This window comes from Hoplias malabaricus, chromosome 18 (assembly GCF_029633855.1).
Source record: "Hoplias malabaricus isolate fHopMal1 chromosome 18, fHopMal1.hap1, whole genome shotgun sequence".
Taxonomy (NCBI): Eukaryota; Metazoa; Chordata; class Actinopteri; order Characiformes; family Erythrinidae; genus Hoplias; species Hoplias malabaricus.
In genome coordinates this window covers 2,862,926-2,889,643 of record NC_089817.1, presented here as the reverse complement: position 1 = coordinate 2,889,643, position 26,718 = coordinate 2,862,926, and the positions used below count along the sequence as shown (strand labels likewise).

The following is a 26,718-nucleotide window of genomic DNA, read 5'->3' as shown; positions in this document are numbered from 1 at the left end:
GTCTGATATTGAGCCTGATATTAAGTCTGATATTCAGTCTGATTTTCAGTCTGATTTTCAGTCTGATATTAAGTCTGATATTCAGTCTGATTTTCAGTCTGATATTAAGTCTGATATTGAGTCTGATATTGAGTCTGATATTGAGCCTGATATTAAGTCTGATATTAAGTCTGATATTGAGTCTGATATTGAGTCTGATATTAAGACTGATATTAAGTCTGATATTGAGTCTGATATTGAGTCTGATATTGAGTCTGATATTAAGTCTGATATTGAGTCTGATATTGAGTCTGATATTAAGACTGATATTAAGTCTGATATTGAGTCTGATATTGAGTCTGATATTGAGCCTGATATTGAGTCTGATATTGAGTCTGATATTAAGTCTGATATTAAGTCTGATATTGAGTCTGATATTAAGACTGATATTAAGTCTGATATTCAGTCTGATTTTCAGTCTGATATTAAGACTGATATTGAGTCTGATATTGAGTCTGATGTTGAGTCTGATATTGAGTCTGATATTGAGTCTGATTTTCAGTCTGATATTAAGACTGATATGGAGTCTGATATGGAGTCTGATATTGAGTCTGATGTTGAGTCTGATATTGAGTCTGATGTTGAATCTGATATGGAGTCTGATATTGAGTCTGATGTTCAGTCTGATATTCAGTCTGGCAGGGTTAATATCTCCTGCTGTTTATCTCTGTGTTTGTTTCTCAGTTCGACACGAATGGAGACGGACAGATCAGCACAGCGGAGCTCAGAGAGGCCATGAAAAAACTGCTGGGTCAACAGGTCAGTCACCGATTGATCAATATCAATAACCAATCAATTTCAACACTCAGTTAAAATCAACACCCAATCAGGATCAGTACTCTGTTGATGCCCAGTTTCTACAGTTCAACTCAAATTCACATTCGTTTATTTCCTAGAGTCTCTCTCTCTCTGTCTCGCTCTCTGTCTCTCTCTCTCTCTCTCTCTCTCTCTCTCTCTGTCTCTCTCTGTCTCTCTCTCTCTCTCTCTCTCTCTGATGTTATTTGCTCCTCCTGAAGGACCTGACTGTATGTTTGTGTCTGTATAATTGTGTAAAAGTGTATATATATATATATATATATGTTTGTGTGTATGTGTATGTGTTTGTGTGTATGTGTTTGGGTATAAATGTGTGTGTGTGTGTGTGTGTGTGTGTGTGTGTGTGTGTGTGTGTGTGTGTGTGTGTGTGTGTGTGTATGTTGTTACTCAGGTGGGCCACAGAGACATGGAGGACATCCTGCAGGACATTGATCTGAATGGAGACGGACACGTAGACTTCGAAGGTGAGGGACGATGTTTATGTAGTTATTATTAAACTCATTCTAAACCTGACGCTGAGGACATTTCCCATCATGCCCCAGGGGAACCACACACACACACACACACACACACACACATTGTGAGCTGAGTGAGTGTGGCAGTATAACACCATGAGGCTTCAGTGTACACTCAATGCACACTCACTCAAGGACACCGCAAAAACAAACACAACTGTAATATTAACAACAATAATAATAATAATAATAATAATAACAATATTAAAAATAAAAACACTGCCCTCCATAACAAACAGTATACAAAATGAATTATTCCTCATTTTGCTCCACTTCTGATGTCAAGTCAGAGACTTATAATGGCCCCGCCCCCTCATCTGAGTCTGTCCAATCACAGCGCTGGACCCGTGTTAATGCGAGAGCTCAAAGACGAGGTTAAACTCAGCAAAACAGACACAACGAGCGCGGAGAAATAAGAGCACTGAGTAAAAACGGAGAAGAAAGAGAACAGAGTGAAAACGGCTAAAAACCAGAGCTTCTGCTCCTCGCTCCTCACTGCTGTGCGCTCGGGGTCGGGGTGAACAGCGAGCGGCTCATTATCATTTAAAGGAACAGGTGCTGAAAGCGGGCGTTCTGAACAGGGGCTGTTTACACAGGGGGAGAACACTGCTGTGGGGCTGGTGGGGTTTGGACCAAAGCAGGTCACAGACGTTTCATTAAGAAACAGAACTATGTTCCTCTGTGGAACCACAATAAAATTAATCTCAATAATGTTCTCTTATTCTTAAGTGTTAATAAATGACAAAATATCCCTCTGTGTTTCTGTTTGTGCAGAGTTTGTGAGGATGATGTCCCGCTGAAGATAAACCTCAGTGTAATCTGGAGCTGGAGTATCCTGTCCACCACTGAGGGACGAGAGAGAGAGAGAGAGAGAGAGAGAGAGAGAGAGAGAGAGAGAGAGAGAGAGAGAGAGATAGATCTGTCAAACAGATGTCTGGAATACAACCTCTGACCTCTATAAGACCACAAACTGATCGCCATACACATCCCACAGCACACACACACACACACACACACATTCTGACACACCAGGAAAGAACTGAAGCTGTGTGCAATGTCAGACAGTGTCCAAAGTAAACAAACAACAAAGATACATTCATTCATTCATTCATTCATTCACTTAATTCTTTATTGATAAATTATAAACTGTGATCATTACTTTTTGTGGAAAAGCTGTCCAGCTGTTTCCCTCTGCACTATAATCAACAAAGAAACATATCTTGGGGATAAAGTACTCCACACACTACTGCAATATTATTATTATTAATGTTAATATTAATCCAGTTATATTTATGACTGTGTGAGTGTGAAGAGCAGAGTGAGTGTGTTCTTCTCAGAGGACGGTGTTCCTCTAAAAATGTAAATAAACGTACACAGATTAGCTGTGAGTTTATGACCACCACCACAGAGTGGACAGGGAGCTGGTTTTAATGTTATGGCTGATTGCTGTATGTTTTTGCTGTTAGAACAAAACGTCAGTTGAGTCTCGAGTTGCGGCGTGTTTAATACAAGCTTCATCCACAGAGCAGTACAAACCGTACAGTACAGACTTATCTCTGAAGTCTGTGTTGAGGAGAAAATAAAGACAATAAAGAAGGTTTTATTTGGTACAATGGGAATTTACATGATTTTGAAACATCTGTCAGTTCCCATCAATTAACAAACCAGCTGCTCTTTATGTTAAGCGTTCAGTGATAAACGGACCAATAGAAACTGACCAAATTTGTAGAAATTAAAAAATAATGATAAATATAAGTAATAATTTTACTCTTTCATCAAAAATTACATACATTTTTATATTAATCCAACTATGTTTAGACCGTGTGTTTTAGAAGATGAAAATATAATTTTACAAATATAAATTTAATGAGATCAATAATTCTGTTGAAGCTGTCAGTCTGGAGATATGAGTTTTTGTCGCAGCAGCAGCGTATGTTAACATGAGGACAGGTGTGTTGTGTTTATATGAGGAGAACGTTGGGCTGCATTCACACTGCAGGTCAGAAACTGGTTCACACAATGAATCTGAACTGAGATTCAGATTCTGATCTGGATTTTTTTGTATCTCGTGCTGAAATATGATCAACACTGCCATATATTATAGTAGTACACTATAAAAACATGCTTGAATATGATATAGAACACACTGTTACTATTTACATTACATCTGTGTGCTTTCTGCATTGAGATTTATAAAAATCAGTTTGAGGCAGGTTTGCAGTGTGAACGTACGCACGGATAAACAATCAAACATAAAAGGTCTAGATATTAATTTACATATCAGTTCTTTGCACTGTATAAAACCCTGTTAAATGCTGGAGAAACCTCCTTTCCTATTGAATATATGTATTTATTTATTTATTTAAGGTACTGAACTAATATATTTGCACTTATGCACTTCTGTGTGATTCACTGTTATCATTATAAATGTTGTGGAGACTTTTATTCTGTACTTTAATCATCTCTCTACCATAATGAGGATAAGACTTTAATCTGTTGTCTTTGTTTGCATGGACGCTCGTGTAGAAAATACATCCAATTTTAAAGTTATTAATGTGCGTTCTGATAACTTCTGTTTCGCCTGAGTGTCGTCTATGGGTTATTCCTGAATAAGCATCTAATAATGACCTTAGTTCACCGTCTCTAAATGTTTACAGACTTCTGAAGTTGCTGGTCGTTCTGCAGTTTACGTTATGCCCCTAATCACACACACAGCCCCCTGCAGGGAACTGTAGTCTGGGGGAACAGGGTGGCCTTGCCCTTAAGCGGGGAACACCTGTGGAAGCTGAAGACCTGAGACCACAGTCAAATCACCAGACCCAGGACACAAAGGGGGTTTGCTCAGCTGTAAGGGAATTGGTTCCTTATGTTGAGTCAACTCAGTTTGTATCCAAGTGTTTGCTTGTAGCATGTAGCATTATTGACATGGAGCTCCTTAATGAGCTTGTAATTCAGAGCAGAGTTAGCTTGTAGCATGTAGCTTAACCCCCCAACCTCTTATATGGGTGTGATACTGACTACAGTTTGAGTGCAAGATTTATTTATTTATTTAATTTTATTTATTTGTGTGTGTGTGTGTGTGTGTGTGTGTGTGTGTGTGTGTGTGTGTGTGTGTGTATTCGCCTCACTCTGTCTTTCTTACACTGTCTTATATTCGCCCTTATACTGTCTTAATTCTCTTCAGGGTTGTTAAGCCTGTGTGTGATTCTATGCATGCCAAAAATTTGTATTTGTAGCAGACTATTCATTTAAATAAACAGTTGTGTTATGCAGAATGTCACTTGGTTTATTAATTTTCTTAATTATTTACACAATAAATATTCATTCATTCATTGTCTGTAACCCTTATTCAGTTAAGGGTGGGGTGGGTCCGGAGCCTACCTGGAATCACCGGGCACAAGGTGGGAACACTAGTCCTTCACAGGGCGACACACACTCACACATTCACTCACACACTCACACCTACGGACACTTTTGAGTCTCCAATCTACCTACCAATGTGTGTTTTTGGAGCGTGGGAGGAAACCGGAGCACCCGGAGGAAACCCACACAGACACAGGGAGAACACACCATACTCCTCACAGACAGTCACCCAGAGGAAACCCATGCAGACACAGAGAGAACACACCACACTCCTCACAGACAGTCACCCAGAGGAAACCGACGCAGACACAGAGAGAACACACCATACTCCTCACAGACAGTCACCTCGGAGGAAATCCACGCAGATACAGGGAGAACACACCACACTTCTCACAGACAGTCACCCAGAGGAAACCCATGCAGACACAGAGAGAACACACCACACTCCTCACAGACAGTCACCCAGAGGAAACCCACACAGACACAGGGAGAACACACCACACTCCTCACAGACAGTGACCCGGAGGAAACCCACGCAGACACAGAGAGAAGACACCACACTCCTCACAGACAGTCACCCGGACGAAACCCATACAGACACAGGGAGAACACACCACACGCCTCACAGACAGTCACCCAGAGGAAACCCACGCAGACACAGAGAGAACACACCATACTCCTCACAGACAGTCACCCAGAGGAAACCCATGCAGACACAGGGAGAACACACCACACTCCTCACAGACAGTCACCTGGAGGAAACCCACGCAGACACAGAGAGAACACAACACACTCCTCACAGACAGTCACCTCGGAGGAAATCCACGCAGATACAGGGAGAACACACCACACTCCTCACAGACAGTCACCCAGAGGAAACCCATGCAGACACAGAGAGAACACACCACACTCCTCACAGACAGTGACCCGGAGGAAACCCACGCAGACACAGAGAGAAGACACCACACTCCTCACAGACAGTCACCCAGAGGAAACCCACACAGACACAGGGAGAACACACCACACTCCTCACAGACAGTGACCCGGAGGAAACCCACGCAGACACAGAGAGAAGACACCACACTCCTCACAGACAGTCACCCGGACGAAACCCATACAGACACAGGGAGAACACACCACACTCCTCGTAAACAGTCACATGGAGGAAACCCACACAGACACAGAGAGAACAAAACACACTCCTCGCAAACAGTCACCCGGAGCAGGACTTGAACCCATAAACTCCAGGACGCTGGAGCTGTGTGACAGAGACACTTCCTGCAGCACAACTGTGATGCCCTGGTGGGGGAAATTGTGCCATAATTTTGCACCTGCCACATTTAAATATTAATTAACTATAAAGTTAATTAATTAATATTAACTATAAAGGACCCTTTAAATATACAGTAGGTATAAAATTTCAAAATACAAATATATATGAAATTTAATATTTAAACAGAATTATAATAATTGTAAAATTCATTCATTGTCTATAACAGTAATTTAAAATTAATAATATATTGTAGGTATATTATAGTATAGTTTGAGTGCAAGATTTATTTATTTATTTAATTTTATTTATTTGTGTGTGTGTGTGTGTGTGTGTGTGTGTGTGTGTGTGTGTGTGTGTGTGTGTATTCGCCTCACTCTGTCTTTCTTACACTGTCTTATATTCGCCCTTATACTGTCTTAATTCTCTTCAGGGTTGTTAAGCCTGTGTGTGATTCTATGCATGCCAAAAATTTGTATTTGTAGCAGACTATTCATTTAAATAAACAGTTGTGTTATGCAGAATGTCACTTGGTTTATTAATTTTCTTAATTATTTACACAATAAATATTCATTCATTCATTGTCTGTAACCCTTATTCAGTTAAGGGTGGGGTGGGTCCGGAGCCTACCTGGAATCACCGGGCACAAGGTGGGAACACTAGTCCTTCACAGGGCGACACACACTCACACATTCACTCACACACTCACACCTACGGACACTTTTGAGTCTCCAATCTACCTACCAATGTGTGTTTTTGGAGCGTGGGAGGAAACCGGAGCACCCGGAGGAAACCCACACAGACACAGGGAGAACACACCATACTCCTCACAGACAGTCACCCAGAGGAAACCCATGCAGACACAGAGAGAACACACCACACTCCTCACAGACAGTCACCCAGAGGAAACCGACGCAGACACAGAGAGAACACACCATACTCCTCACAGACAGTCACCTCGGAGGAAATCCACGCAGATACAGGGAGAACACACCACACTTCTCACAGACAGTCACCCAGAGGAAACCCATGCAGACACAGAGAGAACACACCACACTCCTCACAGACAGTCACCCAGAGGAAACCCACACAGACACAGGGAGAACACACCACACTCCTCACAGACAGTGACCCGGAGGAAACCCACGCAGACACAGAGAGAAGACACCACACTCCTCACAGACAGTCACCCGGACGAAACCCATACAGACACAGGGAGAACACACCACACGCCTCACAGACAGTCACCCAGAGGAAACCCACGCAGACACAGAGAGAACACACCATACTCCTCACAGACAGTCACCCAGAGGAAACCCATGCAGACACAGGGAGAACACACCACACTCCTCACAGACAGTCACCTGGAGGAAACCCACGCAGACACAGAGAGAACACAACACACTCCTCACAGACAGTCACCTCGGAGGAAATCCACGCAGATACAGGGAGAACACACCACACTCCTCACAGACAGTCACCCAGAGGAAACCCATGCAGACACAGAGAGAACACACCACACTCCTCACAGACAGTGACCCGGAGGAAACCCACGCAGACACAGAGAGAAGACACCACACTCCTCACAGACAGTCACCCAGAGGAAACCCACACAGACACAGGGAGAACACACCACACTCCTCACAGACAGTGACCCGGAGGAAACCCACGCAGACACAGAGAGAAGACACCACACTCCTCACAGACAGTCACCCGGACGAAACCCATACAGACACAGGGAGAACACACCACACTCCTCGTAAACAGTCACATGGAGGAAACCCACACAGACACAGAGAGAACAAAACACACTCCTCGTAGACAGTCACCCGGAGGAAACCCAAGCAGACACCGGGAGAACAAACCACACTCCTCGCAAACAGTCACCCGGAGCAGGACTTGAACCCATAAACTCCAGGACGCTGGAGCTGTGTGACAGAGACACTTCCTGCAGCACAACTGTGATGCCCTGGTGGGGGAAATTGTGCCATAATTTTGCACCTGCCACATTTAAATATTAATTAACTATAAAGTTAATTAATTAATATTAACTATAAAGGACCCTTTAAATATACAGTAGGTATAAAATTTCAAAATACAAATATATATGAAATTTAATATTTAAACAGAATTATAATAATTGTAAAATTCATTCATTGTCTATAACAGTAATTTAAAATTAATAATATATTGTAGGTATATTATTTTAATTCATAAATAATAATAATAATAATAGCTTTTATTTTGAAGCTCTTAACACATCAAAAAGCATACCATTCTGTTTATCGTCGGGATCAGAGGGGACTTTTATTATCTCCTCTTACAGATCCGTTTAATATTGGTTCAGGATCAGTTTTTCCCGCGCGTTTTCGCTGCAGTAGAACCAGGATGAGTTTTTATAACTGATCTGAGCTCAGCGCTGTCCGCTGCTGTGGGGAAAGACCCGGATGAGTGTTGTCTGCATCGGCTCCGTGCTGTGACTCGGTTTAAAGCGGCTTTTTATAATTAAGAATGATTAAAACCATTAATATAAAACGGGAATTATTTATTAAAGGAGCTGAGCGTGTGTGTGAGTGAGCGGCACGTCGCTGGTGAGTCTGAAATCTGTAGAATTGTATAGAATTGGGCGGGTATAGAGCAGAGCGGGTAACGGGCTCTGAGCGCTCTTTAGGCTTTGTTTATTTGGTTGCTGCTAATTAATGATGATTTTAAAGCAGATAATCAATTAAATAAGCGTCAATTTGCACAAAAGGTATTAATTATCCAGTTTAGATCATGTTCAATGACAAATTAAGGCTTGTTATCCAGCTACATATTTCTAATAAGCCATTCCACCTTAAATGCTGCAGTATTTACATCAGTTACATGCAACAGTTAAGGTGGAACGGGAAAGTAGAAACCAGAGGAACTATATCAGCTATCAGCTATAACTTTATATTTATTTTAAACATAAATACTAGGCATATGTCCATTCTTTTACTAATGACTAACTATAGATATCACTCTGTATTTTTATAAGTACATCGTTTGCTCTGCATACTTGGTTAACCACCCCTTCTCCTTCCCCCCTATTCTTCAATACTCAGGACCCCCACAGAGCAGGCATGGTGTGGGGGGTGTGCTGTTAGTGTGTGTTGTGTTTGTAAGGGTGGATCAGACACAGCATTTCTAAAGCGCCTACAGGTCCTCAGGGCAGAACCAGAGTTGTCCTTTCACACATGTAGCCGGCAGGCAGAGGTTTTCTGTTATGTGATCTCACAGCTGGTTCAGGCAGGGGGCGGAGCCTGTGCAGTGCGTTGTTCAGGCAGGGGGCGGGGCCTGTGCAAGGTGAGCAGGAGATGCTGTGTTCTTTCCGCGCTCTGAAATGTCTTTTGATGGTTTGTGGGCGGGGTCAGGGCCATTTGTCTCAGTGATTGCTATTGGCTGGTGTCTTCTGGTTCTGCGACTGCCCGCTTCATACACTGTATGTACCTCGCCTCTCGAGTGGGATATTCACACGTGAAATGTCAAATCAACCTGGTGTTTTCTTGCCCTTTACTTTGGACACTCATGTGGTGCCATAGTTTATTTCTTTACAAATATACACAGCTGCTCTGTGCTTGATTATGCCTTTCGTCCTCTTCTCTCCTCAGAATCTCAAAGTTAATGGGTGTTGATGTGGTGGACTCTGAGGGAATGAAGAGCACGCTGAATTGTTCTCATGGAGATCTACACAGCGAAGACCGGGATACTGAGAAAAGCTGAAGGAGATCTTAAATGTCTCCGGATCCGCGAGGGTTTGTAGATTTACGGTTCATTTCCTGCGGTTCTTGATAAAGAGAGATGTTCTTGTTGCGGATGTGCTGATGAAGGCCTTGTTCCAGCGGAGGCTTCAGAAACTGAGGCTCTGAAAGCAGAAGGTTTTGGGGTTGTTTTCTCTGTGAGACGGAAGTCTTGGCCACGATGGAGTCGTACTGGTTTCCGTTCGATAATCTGCTGTGTATGCTTCTGGGAATCTCCTTCACCGTCTGGTTCACGCTGCTCCTGGTCTTCATCATCGTCCCCGCCATCTTCGGGGTTTCCTTCGGCATTCGCAGACTCTACATGAACACGCTGCTCAAGATATTCGAGGTGAGTCCAGACAGAGGTGGTGAGGATGCTCCGGTCAGACTTGGGCTTTCACATGTTACTGAAATTACACAAACAAAGGTCACAACAGTGATTAGAAACGCTGTATTTATGTTAATTATCAGGAACTACAAAGACCAAGCCCTTCACCAACACAGGTTTAACACCACCTTTAAACCTTGACATCCCTTTACCACCTTAAATACACCACATCCGGCTCAATGTGCAGCACACAGGAGCAGACAGGGGAGTCGTTCATTTATTTAAGGTGGAAGTTTCTGGGTCAGAGTCAAAATAAAATGGCAGGGTTTTTAATGTGGTCATTTAAGATTAAGGTGGAACTTTCTAGAGTCTGTGTTTACAAAGAAGAGAAATGTCACAGTGAAAGGATTTGTTGTGTTTTGCAGCGAGCTCATTGGCTGAGGACCTAATTAAGTTACTCACTAAGTAAGTTATTAGTGCTTTAATAAAACATTAACATGTAGTAAATCAGAGTGGAGTTCGCGCAGGGCCACACCCACAGCTCCTTATATGGACATCCAGCCGCACCCACAGCTCCTTATATGGACATCCAGCCGCACCCACAGCTCCTTATATGGACATCCAGCCGCACCCACAGCTCCTTATATGGACATCCAGCCGCACCCACAGCTCCTAATATGGACATCCAGCCGCACCCACAGGTCCTTATATGGACATCCAGCCGCACCCACAGGTCCTTATATGGACATCCAGCCGCACCCACAGGTCCTTATATGGACATCCAGCCGCACCCACAGGTCCTTATATGGACATCCAGCCGCACCCACAGGTCCTTATATGGACATCCAGCCGCACCCACAGGTCCTTATATGGACATCCAGCCGCACCCACAGGTCCTTATATGGACATCCAGCCGCACCCACAGGTCCTTATATGGACATCCAGCCGCACCCACAGGTCCTTATATGGACATCCAGCCGCACGCACAGGTCCTTATATGGACATCTAGCCGCACGCACAGGTCCTTATATGGACATCCAGCCGCACCCACAGGTCCTTATATGGACATCCAGCCGCACGCACAGGTCCTTATATGGACATCTAGCCGCACGCACAGGTCCTTATATGGACATGAGGTCCAGGACTGATTTACTCCTGGTTTATTGTCCAGTTTGCCCCAGAGCTGATGATGAACTGCAGATTCAGCGTTTCCTCTAAATCTGCGCCGGAACCAGGAGATAAAAATATCCCCTCCTCTAGAGCTGAGGGAAATATGTCTGAAACACACGCTGTGCACTGAGATCACTCTCTCACACACACACACACACACACACACACACATTTCCTTCCTTCTTTCTCTGGGTGGTTTCTCATATTGATTTTATTAAAGATGTTTCTCTGTTCACACTTGGTTTATAAACAGCTGCTCTTCTGCAGTTCCCTGACTGTCCCACAGCCGGAGTTTTCTCTTCTGGGGTGTGATCTTGTACAGATCGTGAAATACTCACTCACAAACAGAACTGAATTTCAGGGCGAGTCTCCTTACATCATTTATAAACATGTAATAATATATCAACAGACTCAGCGTTCAGACGTTCACCCTGTTTCAGCAACGCTGTGTGTGTGTGTGTGTGTGTGTGTGGTCAGAGGTGATAATGAGCAAACAGAGCTAATTACAGACCAATAAAACACACCAAGCTCTCACTGGTGTGTGTGTGTGTGTGTGTGTGTGTGTGTGTGTGTGTGTGTTAAATTGCTGAGGGATGGAGATATGAGCAGATGTGTCAGAGTCCCTGATGTCTTGTTTACTGCAGTGTGTGTGTGTGTGTGGATCCATTCCTCTGGGAGCAGAGACTCTCGCTGTAGTGATGCTGTGGCACTGGACAGAATTAAACACACTCACTAAATCAACGTTCATTGTATGAAAAATCTAAATCTCTTAATTAGGGCCGGGCGATGATTCAGAATCCATAAATATCACGATATAAAATGCTTCATTAACAAAGATATGATTTTGAAACACATTTTTAATATTTAAATAGTCATTATTTACAGCGTCTGTCACTAGAGGGCGCTGTGGTGAGTTACGAGAGGTTCATGTTTGAGGGCGATGTCATGTTTCTTGTTTGTTTTTGGCAGTTGTTCAGTGGATTTCATTCGGTTCGTATCAATATCGCAATTATATCGTATCGAACAAGATTTACGAAATATATCATGATATAAATGTTGTCCGTATCGTCCGGCTCTGCTCTGTTTTCTCAGGTTTGTTTATATTTGTTTGTTTGTTAATGAGTTGTTTTTGTTTATTGTTGTTGTTGTTTACAGTGGGCTACGCTGAGGATGGAGAGAGGAGCTAAGGAGAGGAACCAGCAGCTCTATAAATCCTGCAGCAACGGTGAGAACCCCCTCTGCGTCCCCCTCGCTTCTCTGCCTCTATCCACCCCATAAACGCCCCCCTGTGGCCCTCAGTGTTTTATTCAGTCTTCATTTTGGCGTCAGATTTTAATTTAGTTTTATTCTTAGTCTTTTGACTAAAGTATTAGTTTTAACCTCATTTTTATTACATTTAATTATTGATAGATTTAGTCTAGGGTCAGTTCATTAAATAAAAAACAATTCAGTCCTTCGTTTAAAAGGTTTAAAAGGTGTTGTTTATTGCTAACGTTCATAGAGTAAGAGGAGCTTAAATGCTGCATTACATTCAGTCGGAAGAAATTTGGCCTCCTTTTCCTTTTTCCTTTAACGTTAATGTTTTAAGTTCAGAGTCGCTGGGACTGGGGAAGAATCGATTCTTTGGGAGTCGACTCCTCTTCACTGACAACAGTAAACAGACAGAGATATTACTGCCCTGTCTTTGTCTGTTTTCAGATCTGAAATAACGGGTCATTCATCAGTGTTTCTCTCGTTGTTGTTTCGTTTTTATTTGTTGGTGTAAAGTGCACAACATTTCGTCACATTCCTCGTCTGGTTCTCGTTGTTAAAAGTAGGTCGTAGGTGAATATTTTTCGTCATAGTTCTCATTAAGGAAATCACCGTGGTTGTGTTCCTTGTCTCCCCCTGGTGGTCAGGGATCATAGCGAAGGAGCCGGCGTCTCTGGAGCAGGAGATACAGGAAGTGAGGCGTAGCGGGAGCGGACTGGGCGGGGCCGAGTTTGACGTGTCCGACATCATGTTCTTCTGCCGCCGCGGCGTGGAGAGCATCGTGGACGACGAGGTGACCAAGCGCTTCTCGGCCGAGGAGCTGGAGTCCTGGAACCTGCTGACGCGCAGCAACTACAACTTCCACCACATCAGCACCAGGCTCACCGTGCTCTGGGGGCTCGGAGTGCTCATACGCTACGGCATCCTGCTGCCCCTCAGGTAACCGCTGCCCCTCGGCGGGGGGTGGTGTGTGTTGATGAATGGTGGGGTGTTGGAGGGTGAAAGGGGAGGGGGCTGGGTATGTTGATGAACGGTGGGGGGTGGGGGTTTGAGGGGGGGTGTAGATGAAGAGTGGGGTGTGTGGTGTAAGTGGAGAGGAGGCGGGGTGTGTTGATGATAGGTGGGGTAAGGGGTGGGGGGTGGCTGGGGAGTGATGACGTTGATTGTGATGGGGTTATGAAAGAAACTGACCCGTGTCCTGGTGTGTGTCGACAGGGTGACCCTGGCCTTCACCGGCGTCGGCCTGCTGGTGTTCCTCACCTCTGTCATCGGCCTGCTGCCCAACGGAGAGTAAGACCTTTAACCTCCATCACTGACATCACTGAGATGTGTAATGAACGAGTGAAGGAATGAAAGTGTGAGTAAACCACTGTATGAATGAATGAATGAGGAGATGCAGTGATGTGTGTATTGTGTTGTGTTCAGGATGAAGAGTTTCCTGAGTGAAAAAGCTCATCTGATGTGTTACCGCATCTGCGTTCGAGCCCTGACCGCCATCATCACCTACCACGACAGGTCTCACTCACACACACACACACGTACACCGCCCCCTTTCTGCCCGCACTCTCCTCACTCCTCGTCCATTTAAAGACGCACTGTCAGTTCAGCAGCTGAGAGCCTGGACCTTTACAGAAAGAACGAGGAGAAGAGAGAAAGAGCGAGACAAGGATTAAATGTGTGCACAGAGTGATTATAAACACGGCGTGTCTCTGCCGCCCTCCTGTGGCCGAATGGAATACTTCACATTTACACACGACAGATATATAACCAGTTTATAAGATTCTCCTTCTCAGTACCACCTTAAAAACACCAGGTCTACACAAACCAACCTGAAGACAGCTTTATTTCTGAATACCACCTTAAAAACACCACATCCTTTCAAGATGACCTTAAGATTAAATTCTGTTCTCAAAACCACTTTAAAATACCATGTATTGTTTTCGTGTGTGTGTGTGTGTGTTTCTCCAGTGAAAACAAGCCGAGGAATGGAGGGATCTGCGTGGCCAATCACACGTCTCCCATCGACGTCATCATCTTGGCCAGCGACGGCTGCTACGCCATGGTGTGTTTCTCCTCGTCACGCTTTGATCTCACACCTGTGTTTTCACTAAAACAGAATAAAACACACACATTACACAGAGTGTAAATTAATATTAATAATAATGTTTATTCCACTTTTCCGTTCTGATATTCCATTCCACCTTAAATGATTTGGAGATCAGTGTATGGCAGAGTGTGTGTGCTGCTCTATTTAAGGTGGAAAGGAAGATTGGAAAAAGGGTTGTGTCCATGTTAAGAGAGTGTGAGACTGAGGAATAAAGACAAAGCAGAAATGAGACAGACAGAGAGAGAGAGAGAGAGACAGACAGAGAGAGAGAGACAGGGAATGAGAAAGAGACAGGTGTAAAGCGTCAAGAGGGAAGTACAGAGATCTTATTAAAAAGAGGGGAAATCACATGAGCAGGAGTGCTGTATCAGTGAATATGAATAATGTGTGTGTGTGTGTGTGTGTATCTCTCTCAGGTCGGACAGGTGCACGGTGGGCTGATGGGAGTTATTCAGAGAGCGATGGTCAAGGCCTGTCCACACATCTGGTTCGAGAGATCCGAAGTTAAAGATCGACACCTGGTGGCCAAGAGGTAGAACTGCAGCCTGTGATGCTGTTGTTTTTGTGCTGTGTGTCTTTAGTCGAGCGGTTCTAACTCCTCCATTCTGAGTAGAAGATAATCAGAGTGTGGTGTTCAGTAGGAGGAATCCTAGCACAGAGACACAGGTTTATTGTCGTTCAGAGATGATACAAGGATTGTCCTATGTGTATTCTGTTGTTCCGCCTGTTTGTGTCGTTATAAAGTTGTAGTACGTTGTGTATTTGTCAGTGCCATGTTTCACACACTCCAGAGTCACAGTGTGTCTGCTCTGGGTTAGTGTTAGTCCAGGAATGATTTGTTTAATATTTCTCCTTTGATCTTTCTTTACAGACTCAGTGACCATGTTGCAGATACAAGCAAACTGCCCATCCTCATCTTCCCCGAGGGTAAGAGTCTTTGATCTGTGTCTTTCTCAGGTCTTCAGAGTTGAATTGAACCAGTCTGAATGATCTGTAGGGAATATGATGTAATGGTAGACAGCACATTGGAGTAGCAGGTGGTGTCTCTGTCTCAGCTCCGGGGTCCTGGAGGTTGTGGGTTCAAGTCCTGCTCCGGGTGACTGTCTGTGAGGAGTGTGGTGTGTTCTCCCTGTGTCTGCGTGGGTTTCCTCCGGGTGACTGTCTGTGAGGAGTGTGGTGTGTTCTCCCTGTGTCTGCGTGGGTTTCCTCCGGGTGACTGTCTGTGAGGAGTGTGGTGTGTTCTCTCTGTGTCTGCATGGGTATCCTCCGGGTGACTGTCTGTGAGGAGTGTGGTGTGTTCTCTCTGTGTCTGCGTGGGTTTCCTCCGGGTGACTGTCTGTGAGGAGTGTGGTGTGTTCTCTCTGTGTCTGTGTGGGTTTCCTCCGGGTGACTGTCTGTGAGGAGTGTGGTGTGTTCTCTCTGTGTCTGTGTGGGTTTCCTCCGGGTGACTGTCTGTGAGGAGTGTGGTGTGTTCTCCCTGTGTCTGCGTGGGTTTCCTCTGGGTGACTGTCTGTGAGGAGTGTGGTGTGTTCTCCCTGTGTCTGCGTGGGTTTCCTCTGGGTAACTGTCTGTGAGGAGTGTGGTGTGTTCTCCCTGTGTCTGCGTGGGTTTCCTCCGGGTGACTGTCTGTGAGGAGTGTGGTGTGTTCTCTCTGTGTCTGTGTGGGTTTCCTCCGGGTGACTGCCTGTGAGGAGTGTGATGTGTTCTCTCTGTGTCTGTGTCTCCAGTTTCCTCCCACGCTCCAAAACCACACGTTGGTAGGTGGATTGTAGACTCAAAACAAAAGCTTTCGTAGTTGTGTGTGTGTGTGTGAGTGCATGTCGCCCTGTGAAGGACTAAAATTCCTGTCAGTAATAAAACTTAAGCAATACATATGATGAACTTAAATTGATGGCTGCCTCAACATATCTAAAATAAAACTGTATTAGTAAAATAATTACATCTTGCTACCTTTCTTACCACAAAGGTAAACCTATGGGGTTCAAATAATCCATGAAAGGTTACTTGAAAGCGTTTTGTCGATGTTCCCGAGTGCTGCATCGCTCTGACTGTTGTCACTGGTTACATTCCTGTCGATGTCTTTGCCGTAGGGACGACCCCCTCTCCCCGGTCTCTCCACCCTCAGTGTGTGGTGCGAGGGCTGATGTGACAGATCTGGGCAGGGTTCTGGTGTTCAGTGATGTGGTGGCTCGACCTTATGTGTCTTGGAAGAAGCACATGTGCATCCTCCAGAGACAGGGGGCGCTGTGTGTGATCAGAGAACTGGAGACGACTGATAATTCAACAACGTGGCATCAACACAAAAAAAAACCCAAGAAGACAATTCATCTTTCAGCTGAAATTTGAAATGCACTGTTTGTTTGTTTGTTGCAGGCACCTGCATTAACAACACGTCTGTGATGATGTTTAAGAAGGGAAGCTTTGAGATCGGCTGCACTGTGTATCCTGTGGCAATAAAGGTAAAGCTTTGTTCAGTTTATTGCTTTGGCAACAATTTCTCTCACTACAGTCAAGACAGTAAACCACTGAACTGAACCGAACTGTTCTGAATTCTTTCTCTCTCTCTGCTTGCTTCCTGCTTCCTTGCCGTTCAGACGCTTTGCTGCTTAGCTCTGCTATCTTCTATTTCTTTCCTTTTATTTTTTCAAAACCGACTTGTTTTTCCTGTGATAGAGTATCTGAGCTTTTAAATATACACAAATCAGCAGCACTACGAAGCCAAAACTGGATAATTTTTGCTTTTGATACTTTTTAAAGTAGTGTGATTGCTCTAGGAACCAGGACTGTTCCAACAACCAGGATATTTCATCAGGCTACAGTAGAAGAAACTTGTGAAATGCCTCTTTATTTTGTTCAACACATGTGCTGTCAGAATTGCTACGGACTTCTACAGAGAATGTCAGCTTTGGAAAGGGATTTTCGGAACCTGTTATCAGAGTTTAAGGACTGGCATGTCGGACCTGCGCGAGGAGTAACAGTGAGTGGGAGTACGGGCAGCAGACAGTGGGCTGAGGACCTAACGGAGCAGCGGACAGTGGAGGGACACAGATCTAGACCAGAGGATCGAGTAAATGGCAACACTGCTGTGAGTACAACTAGAGACGGGCAATGGGTGCAGATTGAAGCTAGACCCAAGCGCCGTGCTTTGTATAGCTCTGTAGTCTCGTCCTCTACTCCTGGTACCACAGCTGGTCCAGGGATTTCAGCTGCTAAACCTAACACTGCTGCTGAGAGAGCACAGCACAGACCCAAACCAGAAAACCGGTCTTATTCACTGCAGCTGAAAAACAGGTTTGAACCACTGCATGCCCTTCGTGAGAATCACAAACGCAGTGAACACAGCACAGAAAGTGCCAGAAGTGTCAGTCAGTCTCAAAACTCTAACAAACCTACTGCAGACACCCTGATCTTTGGAGATGACACTGTTAATGGGGTAACAAACCCAAAACTCATAGTGAGATGCGAGCCAAACATCACCGTGCCTGAACTTACTGCAAAGTTTCCAGCTGTACTGGCTGAGTACACCAATGTGAAGAGGATTATTGTACACGTTGGAAAGAATGACACTATCAAGCAGGAGTCTGAAGTTTTAAAAAGAGACTTTAATGACCTCATTAACACACTCAGTAGGTTCAACATACAATTTTTCATCAGTGGACCTCTACCTGCAGGAGGCACCAATATGTTCTCAAGGTTACTGGGATTAAACACATGGCTACAGAACAGCTGCAGGTCAAATGGACTGAACTTCATTGACAATTTTAACTTGTTTTTTGGGAAGAGAGAACTTTTTAGGAGAGACGGACTGCACACAAACAAGAGGGGTGTTAAACTTCTGACAGACAATCTCATTTTCTCAGTGTGCAATCTATCTACTTCTCTTGGGGGTGGCGCATCAGCATCAACATCCAGGAACTCTCCTGTACAAGCTGATGACACCATGTCAGAGCCGGAACATCCTCTCTCCACTGAGGACGACCTGAGGGAGCAGCAGACACTGGACATGAGTGGCAATGACCAACTCTATCAGCTGCCAGAGACACCAAAACCCCAAGAGGAATCCTCCTTGTCCTCTATCTCCCCCCCCCCCACATCACCCCACCTGAACCTCCCAGCAGCCATGGAGAAGCTGGTTTCGGCTGGGACAAGGCTGTCACTTTCCCTGTCAGCCAGCCCTCAGGTGCAAAGAAGAACCACCCCAGCTTCTACTCCACCATCATCTACTGCCACTTCTCCACTGCAGTCCCCCAGACTGTCCCCTAAGAATAATCACACTCCATCACCACCTAGAGCACCTCAACGGAAAAGACAAGCTCCTCAACCCCCGGAAAGGCAGCTTCGCTCACGGCCCCATCGCCAGCAGGAGCTTCACACAGCTTCGTCAGCTGATAAGGGCAAAGAAAAGTGATGTTTTTCGGGTCCTGGCTGCTGCAGTGATGATGTCAGCAGTACATGTTTTCAAAACAAGCTTGGACCTTTGATGCCTGTAATCTCTCCCATTCCAGTACTTATCAGAGAGAGAAAGAACAGAGAGTTCAGGTCAGATTCTGTGAATGTAGCCAATCTACAGCAAATAAAATGTGAAACAGAGATTCTGTGGCAAAGTGCACAAGTTACTAAGTTAGCTCTTCTAAATATCAGATCTCTCACAAACAAATCACACTTAATTAATGATTTTATTACAGCACATGGGCTTGATTTTATACTTTTAACTGAGACTTGGCTAAATGAATGTAGTGCTGCAACTGTTTTATTGGAGTCGGCTCCTCCAGATTTTCATTTTTTAAATGCATCTCGTGCCAGCAGAAAAGTTGGAGGTCTAGCTGCTTTGTTCCATGGTTCTTTTCAGTGCAAGCAGTTATCATTTGGAGACTTCACAACATTTGAGAATCTCTGTGTAGTTTTGAAAGGGACACCACAGATATTACTAGTAACTGTCTACAGGCCTCCGAAGTACAGCGCTAATTTTATTGATGAATTTACAGAGATGCTGTCCTTTATTTCTACAGACTTTGACCATTTTGTTATTGCTGGTGACTTTAACATACATATCGACAATCCCAAGGACTGTTTTGCCAAGGAACTACTTGCCATATTGGACTCTTTTGGTCTTTCACAGCATGTTACAGGGAGTACTCATTGTCATGGTCACACGCTGGATATTGTTATCTCAAAGAGTCTCAACATATCAGTGACTGTGAAGGACGTCGCACTGTCAGATCACTACTGTGTGTTCTTTGATATGTGGGCCTCACCAGTCATCAGAGATAGAAGAGTTTGTGTCAAGAAAAGGATTATAAAGGACTGCACAGCTACACTTTTCATGAGTAAATTGTGCACTACACCATGTGAACGATCCAACTCTGTTGATGATTTGCTGAATAGTTTTAATACAAAAATCAGTGTCAGTGTAATGGATGAGATTGCGCCAGTTAAAATGAAGGCCTTGTCTTGCAAACAGAAAGCACCATGGAGAAATGCTTCTGTTGTTCAAATCCAAAAGAGGGAGTGTCGCAAGGCAGAACGCAGATGGCGTAAAACAAGTCTTCATATTCACAAAGAAATCTACAAAGATAGGCTACGTCAATACAACGCGACAATATGCAAAACACGACAATCCTATTTCTCTAGTATCATCAACAATAACACTAACAACAGCAAAATCCTCTTCACCGTGGTCGACAGACTTACTAACTCACCCACACCAATGGCCCCTGAATTAGTATCAACTGAGAGATGTAATGAGTTTGCATTCTTTTTTAACACTAAAATCCAGAATATCAGACAAGCGATTAGTACATCTATATCCAACAATGAGTCTGTACCCTCTCCATCACCTCATAAAAACTCCTTAGTTAAAATGTCAGAGTTCAGTACTGTTGATAGTAATATTTTAACTGACACAGTTAATCATCTCAAATCATCCACTTGCAGTCTTGACACACTACCAACCAATTTTTTAAAGAGTGTGTTTCACACTATAGCACCAGACATTGTAAACACCTCACTCATGTCGGGGGTTTTTCCGAGCTCACTAAAAACTGCAGTTGTAAAGCCTCTTCTAAAAAAGAAAAATTTAGAATCTTCTCTGATAAGTAACTACAGGCCAATTTCTAATCTACCGTTCATGGGCAAAATCATTGAGAAAATAGTTTTCAGGCAAATCACTGGTTTCTTGTCCATAAACAGTAGCCTAGACAAATTCCAGTCCGGGTTCCGGTCTAATCACAGCACTGAGACTGCTCTAATCAAGGTAATTAATGACATCCGCTTAAATACGGAGTCTGGAAAGGTATCTCTTCTATTACTTCTTGACCTTAGTGCTGCCTTTGATACCATTGACCATAAGATTCTTATAGATAGACTCGCAAACTGGGTTGGACTCTCAGGAACAGTCCTGAAGTGGTTCATTTCTTACCTGGAAGGCAGGAACTACTTTGTAGAAATAGAAAATAATATTTCAGAGAACATGCCAGTAACCTGTGGTGTCCCCCAGGGCTCTATTCTTGGTCCACTTTTATTTAATTTATATATGCTTCCTCTTGGCCAGATTCTACAGAACTATGGGCTGTCCTATCACAGCTATGCAGATGATACTCAGATTTACATGGCCCTGTCCCCAAACGACTTTGGCCCAGTTGACTTATTAAGCAAGTGCCTTGAACACATCACAAACTGGATGGGACACAATTTTCTGCAGCTGAATAAAGATAAAACTGAGATTATACTATTTGGGAATAGCACTGAGAGACAAAGATTGGCTACGTATCTGGACTCGAGAGCCCTCAAATCTAAAGAACTGGCTCGCAACCTTGGTGTATCAATGGACTCAGATCTCAGTTTTAGTAGTCATATTAAAGCGGTTACTAGATCAGCATTTTACCATCTTAAGAACATCAGTAAGATTAGAGATTTTCTGACTAAACCAGACCTAGAGAAACTTATCCATGCTTTTATTTCTAGCAGGATTGATTACTGTAATGGTCTCTTAGATGGACTTCCAAAAAAGACCATTAAACAGCTTCAGCTGATTCAAAATGCAGCTGCCAGAGTTCTCACTCGGAGCAAAAGAAGAGATCATATCACCCCCATCCTCAAATCCTTACACTGGATACCAGTCTGTTATAGAATAGACTTTAAGGTGTTATTACTGGTTTATAAATGTCTCAATGGGGTAGGACCAGCGTATTTATCAGATCTGCTACAGAGATATGAGCCGAGCAGAGATCTCAGATCTTTAGGAACTAGTCAGTTAGTCCTGCCTCGGGTCAAAACTAAACATGGAGAGGCAGCATTTAGCTACTATGCCACTTTTAAATGGAACCAGCTGTCTGAGAATATTAGAAGTGCCCCAACGTTAGACACATTTAAATCAAGACTTAAAACTCTCTTGTTTGAGCAGGCTTACAGCTCAGTTTAAAATATTCTGCACTTTTCTGTAACGGCATTTTATTTCTTTTATTTCTTTTCATTTATTGTCATTTTAAATTGTTTTAATCATTTTAATCATTTTACTCTTTTTATGTAATTGTCTTATTGGAATTTATGATTTTACTCTGGCTTTTAATGTAATTTCTTTTTCTGTAAAGCACTTTGAATTGCTTCTGTATGAAAGGTGCTCTATAAATAAACTTGCCTTGCCTTGCCTTGCCTTGCCTCTCTCTCTCTCTCTCTCTCTCTCAGTATGATCCCCGGTTCGGAGAAGCATTCTGGAACAGCAGTAAGTTTGGGATGGTGAACTATCTTCTGCACATGATGAGCAGCTGGGCCATCGTCTGCAGTGTGTGGTACCTGCCCCCCATGAGCCGAGAGGTTAGCAGCTCCGCCCACATACCCACCTTTTTATTACCACCCTCCCATCCCCCAGTTCATAAACGCCTGATTTAACAGATGCTATCAGATCCTCACAGCAGTCTTCCAGCCGTGTCACGTGTTTTGGGGTGTGTGTATTGTGATGTATGAAATGCTGTGTGTGCAGGAGGGAGAGGATGCGGTGCAGTTCGCAAATCGAGTGAAGGCTGCCATCGCTAGGAAAGGAGGATTAGCCGATCTGTTATGGTATGTACGCACACGCGCACACACACACACACACACACACACTGATGAAGGACTAGGGGATGACCGACACACACTGTGCAGCGACAGATGAGCTACTGTCTCTGACTTTACATCTACAAGGTGGACCAACGAGGGAGGAGTGTCTCACAGAGTGGACAGAGAATGGACACAGGGTTTAAAAACTCCAGCAGCACTGCTGTGTCTGATCCACTCTAAACCAGCACAACACACACTAACACACCACCACCACGTCAGTGTCACTGCAGCGCTGAGAATGATCCACCACCACATCTGAGTTGTTTCTGTGTTTCTCTTCGCAGGGATGGAGGACTGAAGCGGGAGAAGGTGAAGGATGTGTTTAAAGAAGAGCAGCAGAAGCTCTACAGTAAAGTGCTTGTGGGGGGAGGGGAGGACCGGAGCCGATCATGAGAACCTGTGAGACTCAGCCTGCCCTGAAAACTGACCTCTTTACCAAAAAACTGCAGAGAACCACAGCCCAGGGTCTGGGAGCTAAAAGCAAATAGGGTCCAGAATGGAGCCCTGAGGAACTCCACTGGGGAAATCAAACTAAATGCCACTGAAACTGAAGGAACGGCGTTCCGTCGTTCACCGCTCCTCGTGCTCTCTCTACGGAGATCTTCCTTTTGGTCCCACTTTATTTTAAAGGAGCAATTGGTCTTTTTTAACCTTGAATATTAATAATCATTATTATTGACCTTGCTTTCTTCACCTCTGTATAAAGCAGTTTATGCTCCTTAGGGTGGGTCCCCAAAATGGGAGCAGTCATGGCTAGGTTTAGTACAGAATCTTTGATAAATCCAGGCCACTAGGTGTCAGTATAACAGCTGATTTAAAACATAAAGAAGAATCAGTGCAGAAAACGACTGATTGCTCCTTTATTGTGTTGTCACACGTTAATTACACATGTAACAACGTTAGTACTGAAGATGTAGTTCATTTTACACTCAGATTCTAGAAGTATAGATTATGTAAACAAACATCAGCTTCAGTTTATTTGTGTAATTATAACTTTAAATACTTATCAACCTTAAAAAATCACATCCCACACAATACCACCTTAAAAACACCCAATCCCACCCAGTACGTCTATGAACACATCATGTCCAACAGAACAAAAACTTCAGAACACCACATCCTGTTCACAACCACCTTAAAAACACCACATCCTGTTCACAACCACCTTAAAAACACCACATCCTGCTCACAACCACATTAAAAACACCACATCCTGCTACGAGCCACCTTAATAACACCACATCCTGCTCACAACCACCTTAAAAACACCACATCCTGCTCACAACCACATTAAAAACACCACATCCTGCTATGAGCCACCTTAAAAACACCACATCCTGCTACGAGCCACCTTAAAAACACCACGTCCTGCTAAGAGCCACCTTAAAAACACCACATCCTGCTACGAGCCACCTTAAAAACACCACATCCTGCTACGAGCCACCTTAAAAACACCACATCCTGCTCAGAGCCACCTTAAAAACAACACATCCTGCTCACAACCACATTAAAAATACCACATGCTGCTCACAACCACCTTAAAAACACCACATTCTGCTCAGAGCCACCTTAAAAACACCATATTCTGATAAGAGCCACCTTAAAAACACCACATCCTGCTATGAGCCACATTAAAAACACAACATCCTGCTACGAGCCACATTAAAAACACCACATCCTGCTCACAACCACCTTAAAAACACCACGTCCTGCTACGAGCCACCTTAAAAGCACCACGTCCTGCTCACAACCTCCTTAAAAACACCACATCCTGCTCAGAGCCACCTTAAAAACACCACATCCTGCTCACAACCACGTTAAAAACACCACATGCTGCTCACAACCACATTAAAAACACCATATTCTGCTCAGGGCCACCTTAAAAACACCATATTCTGCTAAGAGCCACCTTAAAAACACCACATCCTGCTCACAACCTCCTTAAAAACACCACATCCTGCTCAGAGCCACCTTAAAAACACCACATCCTGCTCACAACCATGTTAAAAACACCACATTCTGCTCAGGGCCACCTTAAAAACACCATATTCTGCTAAGAGCCACCTTAAAAACACCACATCCTGCTCACAACCACCTTAAAAACACCACATCCTGCTCAGAGCCACATTAAAAACACCACATCCTGCTCACAACCACCTTAAAAACACCTTATTCTGCTCAGAGCCACCTTATAAACACCATGTTCTGCCAAGAGCCACCTTAAAAACACCACATTCTGTTCAGAGCCACATTAAAAACACCATATTTTGCTATGAGCCACATTAAAAACATCACATCCTGCTGACAACCACCTTAAAAACACCACATCCTGCTCAGAGTCACCACATGCTGCAGAGTCATCTAAATTACATTAAAATGAATGTGTTAAAAACAATCTTAAACTTCCACTTCTTTCTCAGTATACCACCTCAAAAATACTCCACTTTTCCAGACCACCTTAAATGGTGCAGCAGCTACATTCTCATGCCTGGTGGCCAGATTGAAACTGATGCTAAATTTAAGGTGGAAAGGAAATTTCAAAAAAAAATTTCTGTCTTTGTTTATTTGTTCTCAGGGGGTTTTGTTTAGTTTTCTGAATTTGTTTTTGTTTCACTAATCAATTATCACAGTTCCGTGGTTATTACATTACATGGAATGCTGTTTGTGTGTAATTACACTGTTATAACACACTTCACATAAAGTGGGACCGTTTCTTGCACCCTTTGCACGATCAAAACAAACGAATCAGTGGCGATTGATGTTGAGTGGATGTTTCTGGACTTTACATTGTTACATTAACGTTTTTCTTTTTATTGGTTATTTATTTATAGTTTTTAACTTTGTGCAGGTTACAGTACCCTGTGTTTGTGCATGTTTATCCTGCAGGATCAAAAGAGGATCAAAGAGAAGAAAAAGATACTTAAGAGCTTTTAACTAAAGCTCATCTTTTGATTGTGTAGTTGTGCTAGTTCATCTCTGTCTCTCTGTCTCTCTCTCTCTCTCTCTCTCTCTTTCTGTCTCACTGCTCTTTCATTTCAGGGGCATTTTTTATTTTAAATAAAACACCCTACGTTTTCTTTAACACAGTCTCCTTAGTGAACATTGAATTAAGGTGGAATGGACAATTTGATTAAATGATGTTGAATAAGGAGCTAGGATGTAGTGTCTATACTATTTAAGGTGGACTTAAACATTTTGACAAAGATGCCTAATAAGCAAGAATGTAGCTGCTTTACTATTTAAGGTGGAATGAGAAAATTTAAGAAGATTGTGGATGGGAAGCCAGGCATGCACCATTACTGCACCATTTAAGGTGGACTAGAAAAATGTATGAGATGCTACATATGGAAAATGTAATTGCTGCTCCTCTTAAGGTGGACTTGAAAATGAGCCAAAGGCAGAATTGAGAATCAGTTGAGTTTGTGTTTGCTTTGATGGCTCTGAAGGCACCTTAAACCTTCTGAAATAAGAGAATATATATTTTTTATTGTTTTATTAATGACTTTAAACGGCCCCCAGTGTGAAGCCCCTCTGTAACTCAGTGAACTGACCCTGCCCTCAGGGTTATAAAGAGTTTATAAAAGCGAGAGAGGTTCCGCTGTGGTTTGGCTTTATTTCTGAACACAGCAGGAAATGTTGGGTGTGTCCAGGGCCTCGTATCTCTCCACTCCAGAGAGTAGAACACAAACAGTACTGCTGATAACGAACACACACACACACACACACACACGGGCAGGTTTCACACTGGACTGATGGGAGTCCAGCCTCATAATCATCATCAGTGGGGGTCGGGGGCTGGGGTTGGGGATTAGTTCTGGATCAAACTCACCATTCCAACTCACCCCAGAGGAAGTCCATCACTCCAGAGAACACAGTTCCACTGTTCCACACACCAGAGGAACCCCATCACTAGTGTGTGTGTGTGTGTGTGTGTGAGAACAGCTGAACTCACTCAAGACAATGTCCACAAGCTGCTGGACACTCCCTACATTAACGAGTGCACT

At 43.7% G+C, this 26,718-nt stretch overlaps 2 protein-coding genes across 6 annotated transcripts in view; both read left to right on the top strand.

Moving 5' to 3' along the window:
- cabp1b (calcium binding protein 1b) overlaps nt 1–2,512 on the top strand; it is a 13,600-nt gene extending 11,088 nt beyond the window's left edge. For all 5 annotated transcript variants that reach the window (XM_066650182.1, XM_066650180.1, XM_066650178.1 and 2 more), the window contains 3 exons: nt 724–798; nt 1,247–1,319; nt 2,145–2,512. In XM_066650182.1, the coding sequence (XP_066506279.1) occupies nt 724–798; nt 1,247–1,319; nt 2,145–2,170 (174 nt within the window). In that variant the 3' untranslated portion in view covers nt 2,171–2,512. The remainder of the gene's footprint in view (nt 1–723; nt 799–1,246; nt 1,320–2,144) is intronic.
- A 5,932-nt stretch (nt 2,513–8,444) lies between these two features.
- Nucleotides 8,445–25,868, top strand: gpat4 (glycerol-3-phosphate acyltransferase 4). The gene is made up of 13 exons (XM_066650175.1): nt 8,445–8,594; nt 9,636–10,113; nt 12,418–12,487; nt 13,161–13,452; nt 13,729–13,803; nt 13,939–14,028; nt 14,482–14,575; nt 15,037–15,152; nt 15,492–15,547; nt 16,994–17,079; nt 22,304–22,432; nt 22,599–22,678; nt 22,999–25,868. The coding sequence occupies exons 2-13, from the start codon at nt 9,946–9,948 to the stop codon at nt 23,105–23,107; spliced, it is 1,365 nt and encodes a 454-aa protein (XP_066506272.1). The 5' UTR covers nt 8,445–8,594; nt 9,636–9,945; the 3' UTR covers nt 23,108–25,868.
- The last annotated feature ends 850 nt before the right edge of the window (nt 25,869–26,718 follow it).

Bases quoted from the DNA above. Each gene is read 5' to 3' on its own strand.
- gpat4 (XM_066650175.1), top strand. From the start codon at position 9,946: ATGGAGTCGTACTGGTTTCCGTTCGATAATCTGCTGTGTATGCTTCTG. The intron at 12,488-13,160 runs GTGAGAACCCCC...CCTGGTGGTCAG, and splicing joins CTATAAATCCTGCAGCAACG to GGATCATAGCGAAGGAGCCG. The intron at 17,080-22,303 runs GTAAAGCTTTGT...TCTCTCTCTCAG, and splicing joins TGTATCCTGTGGCAATAAAG to TATGATCCCCGGTTCGGAGA.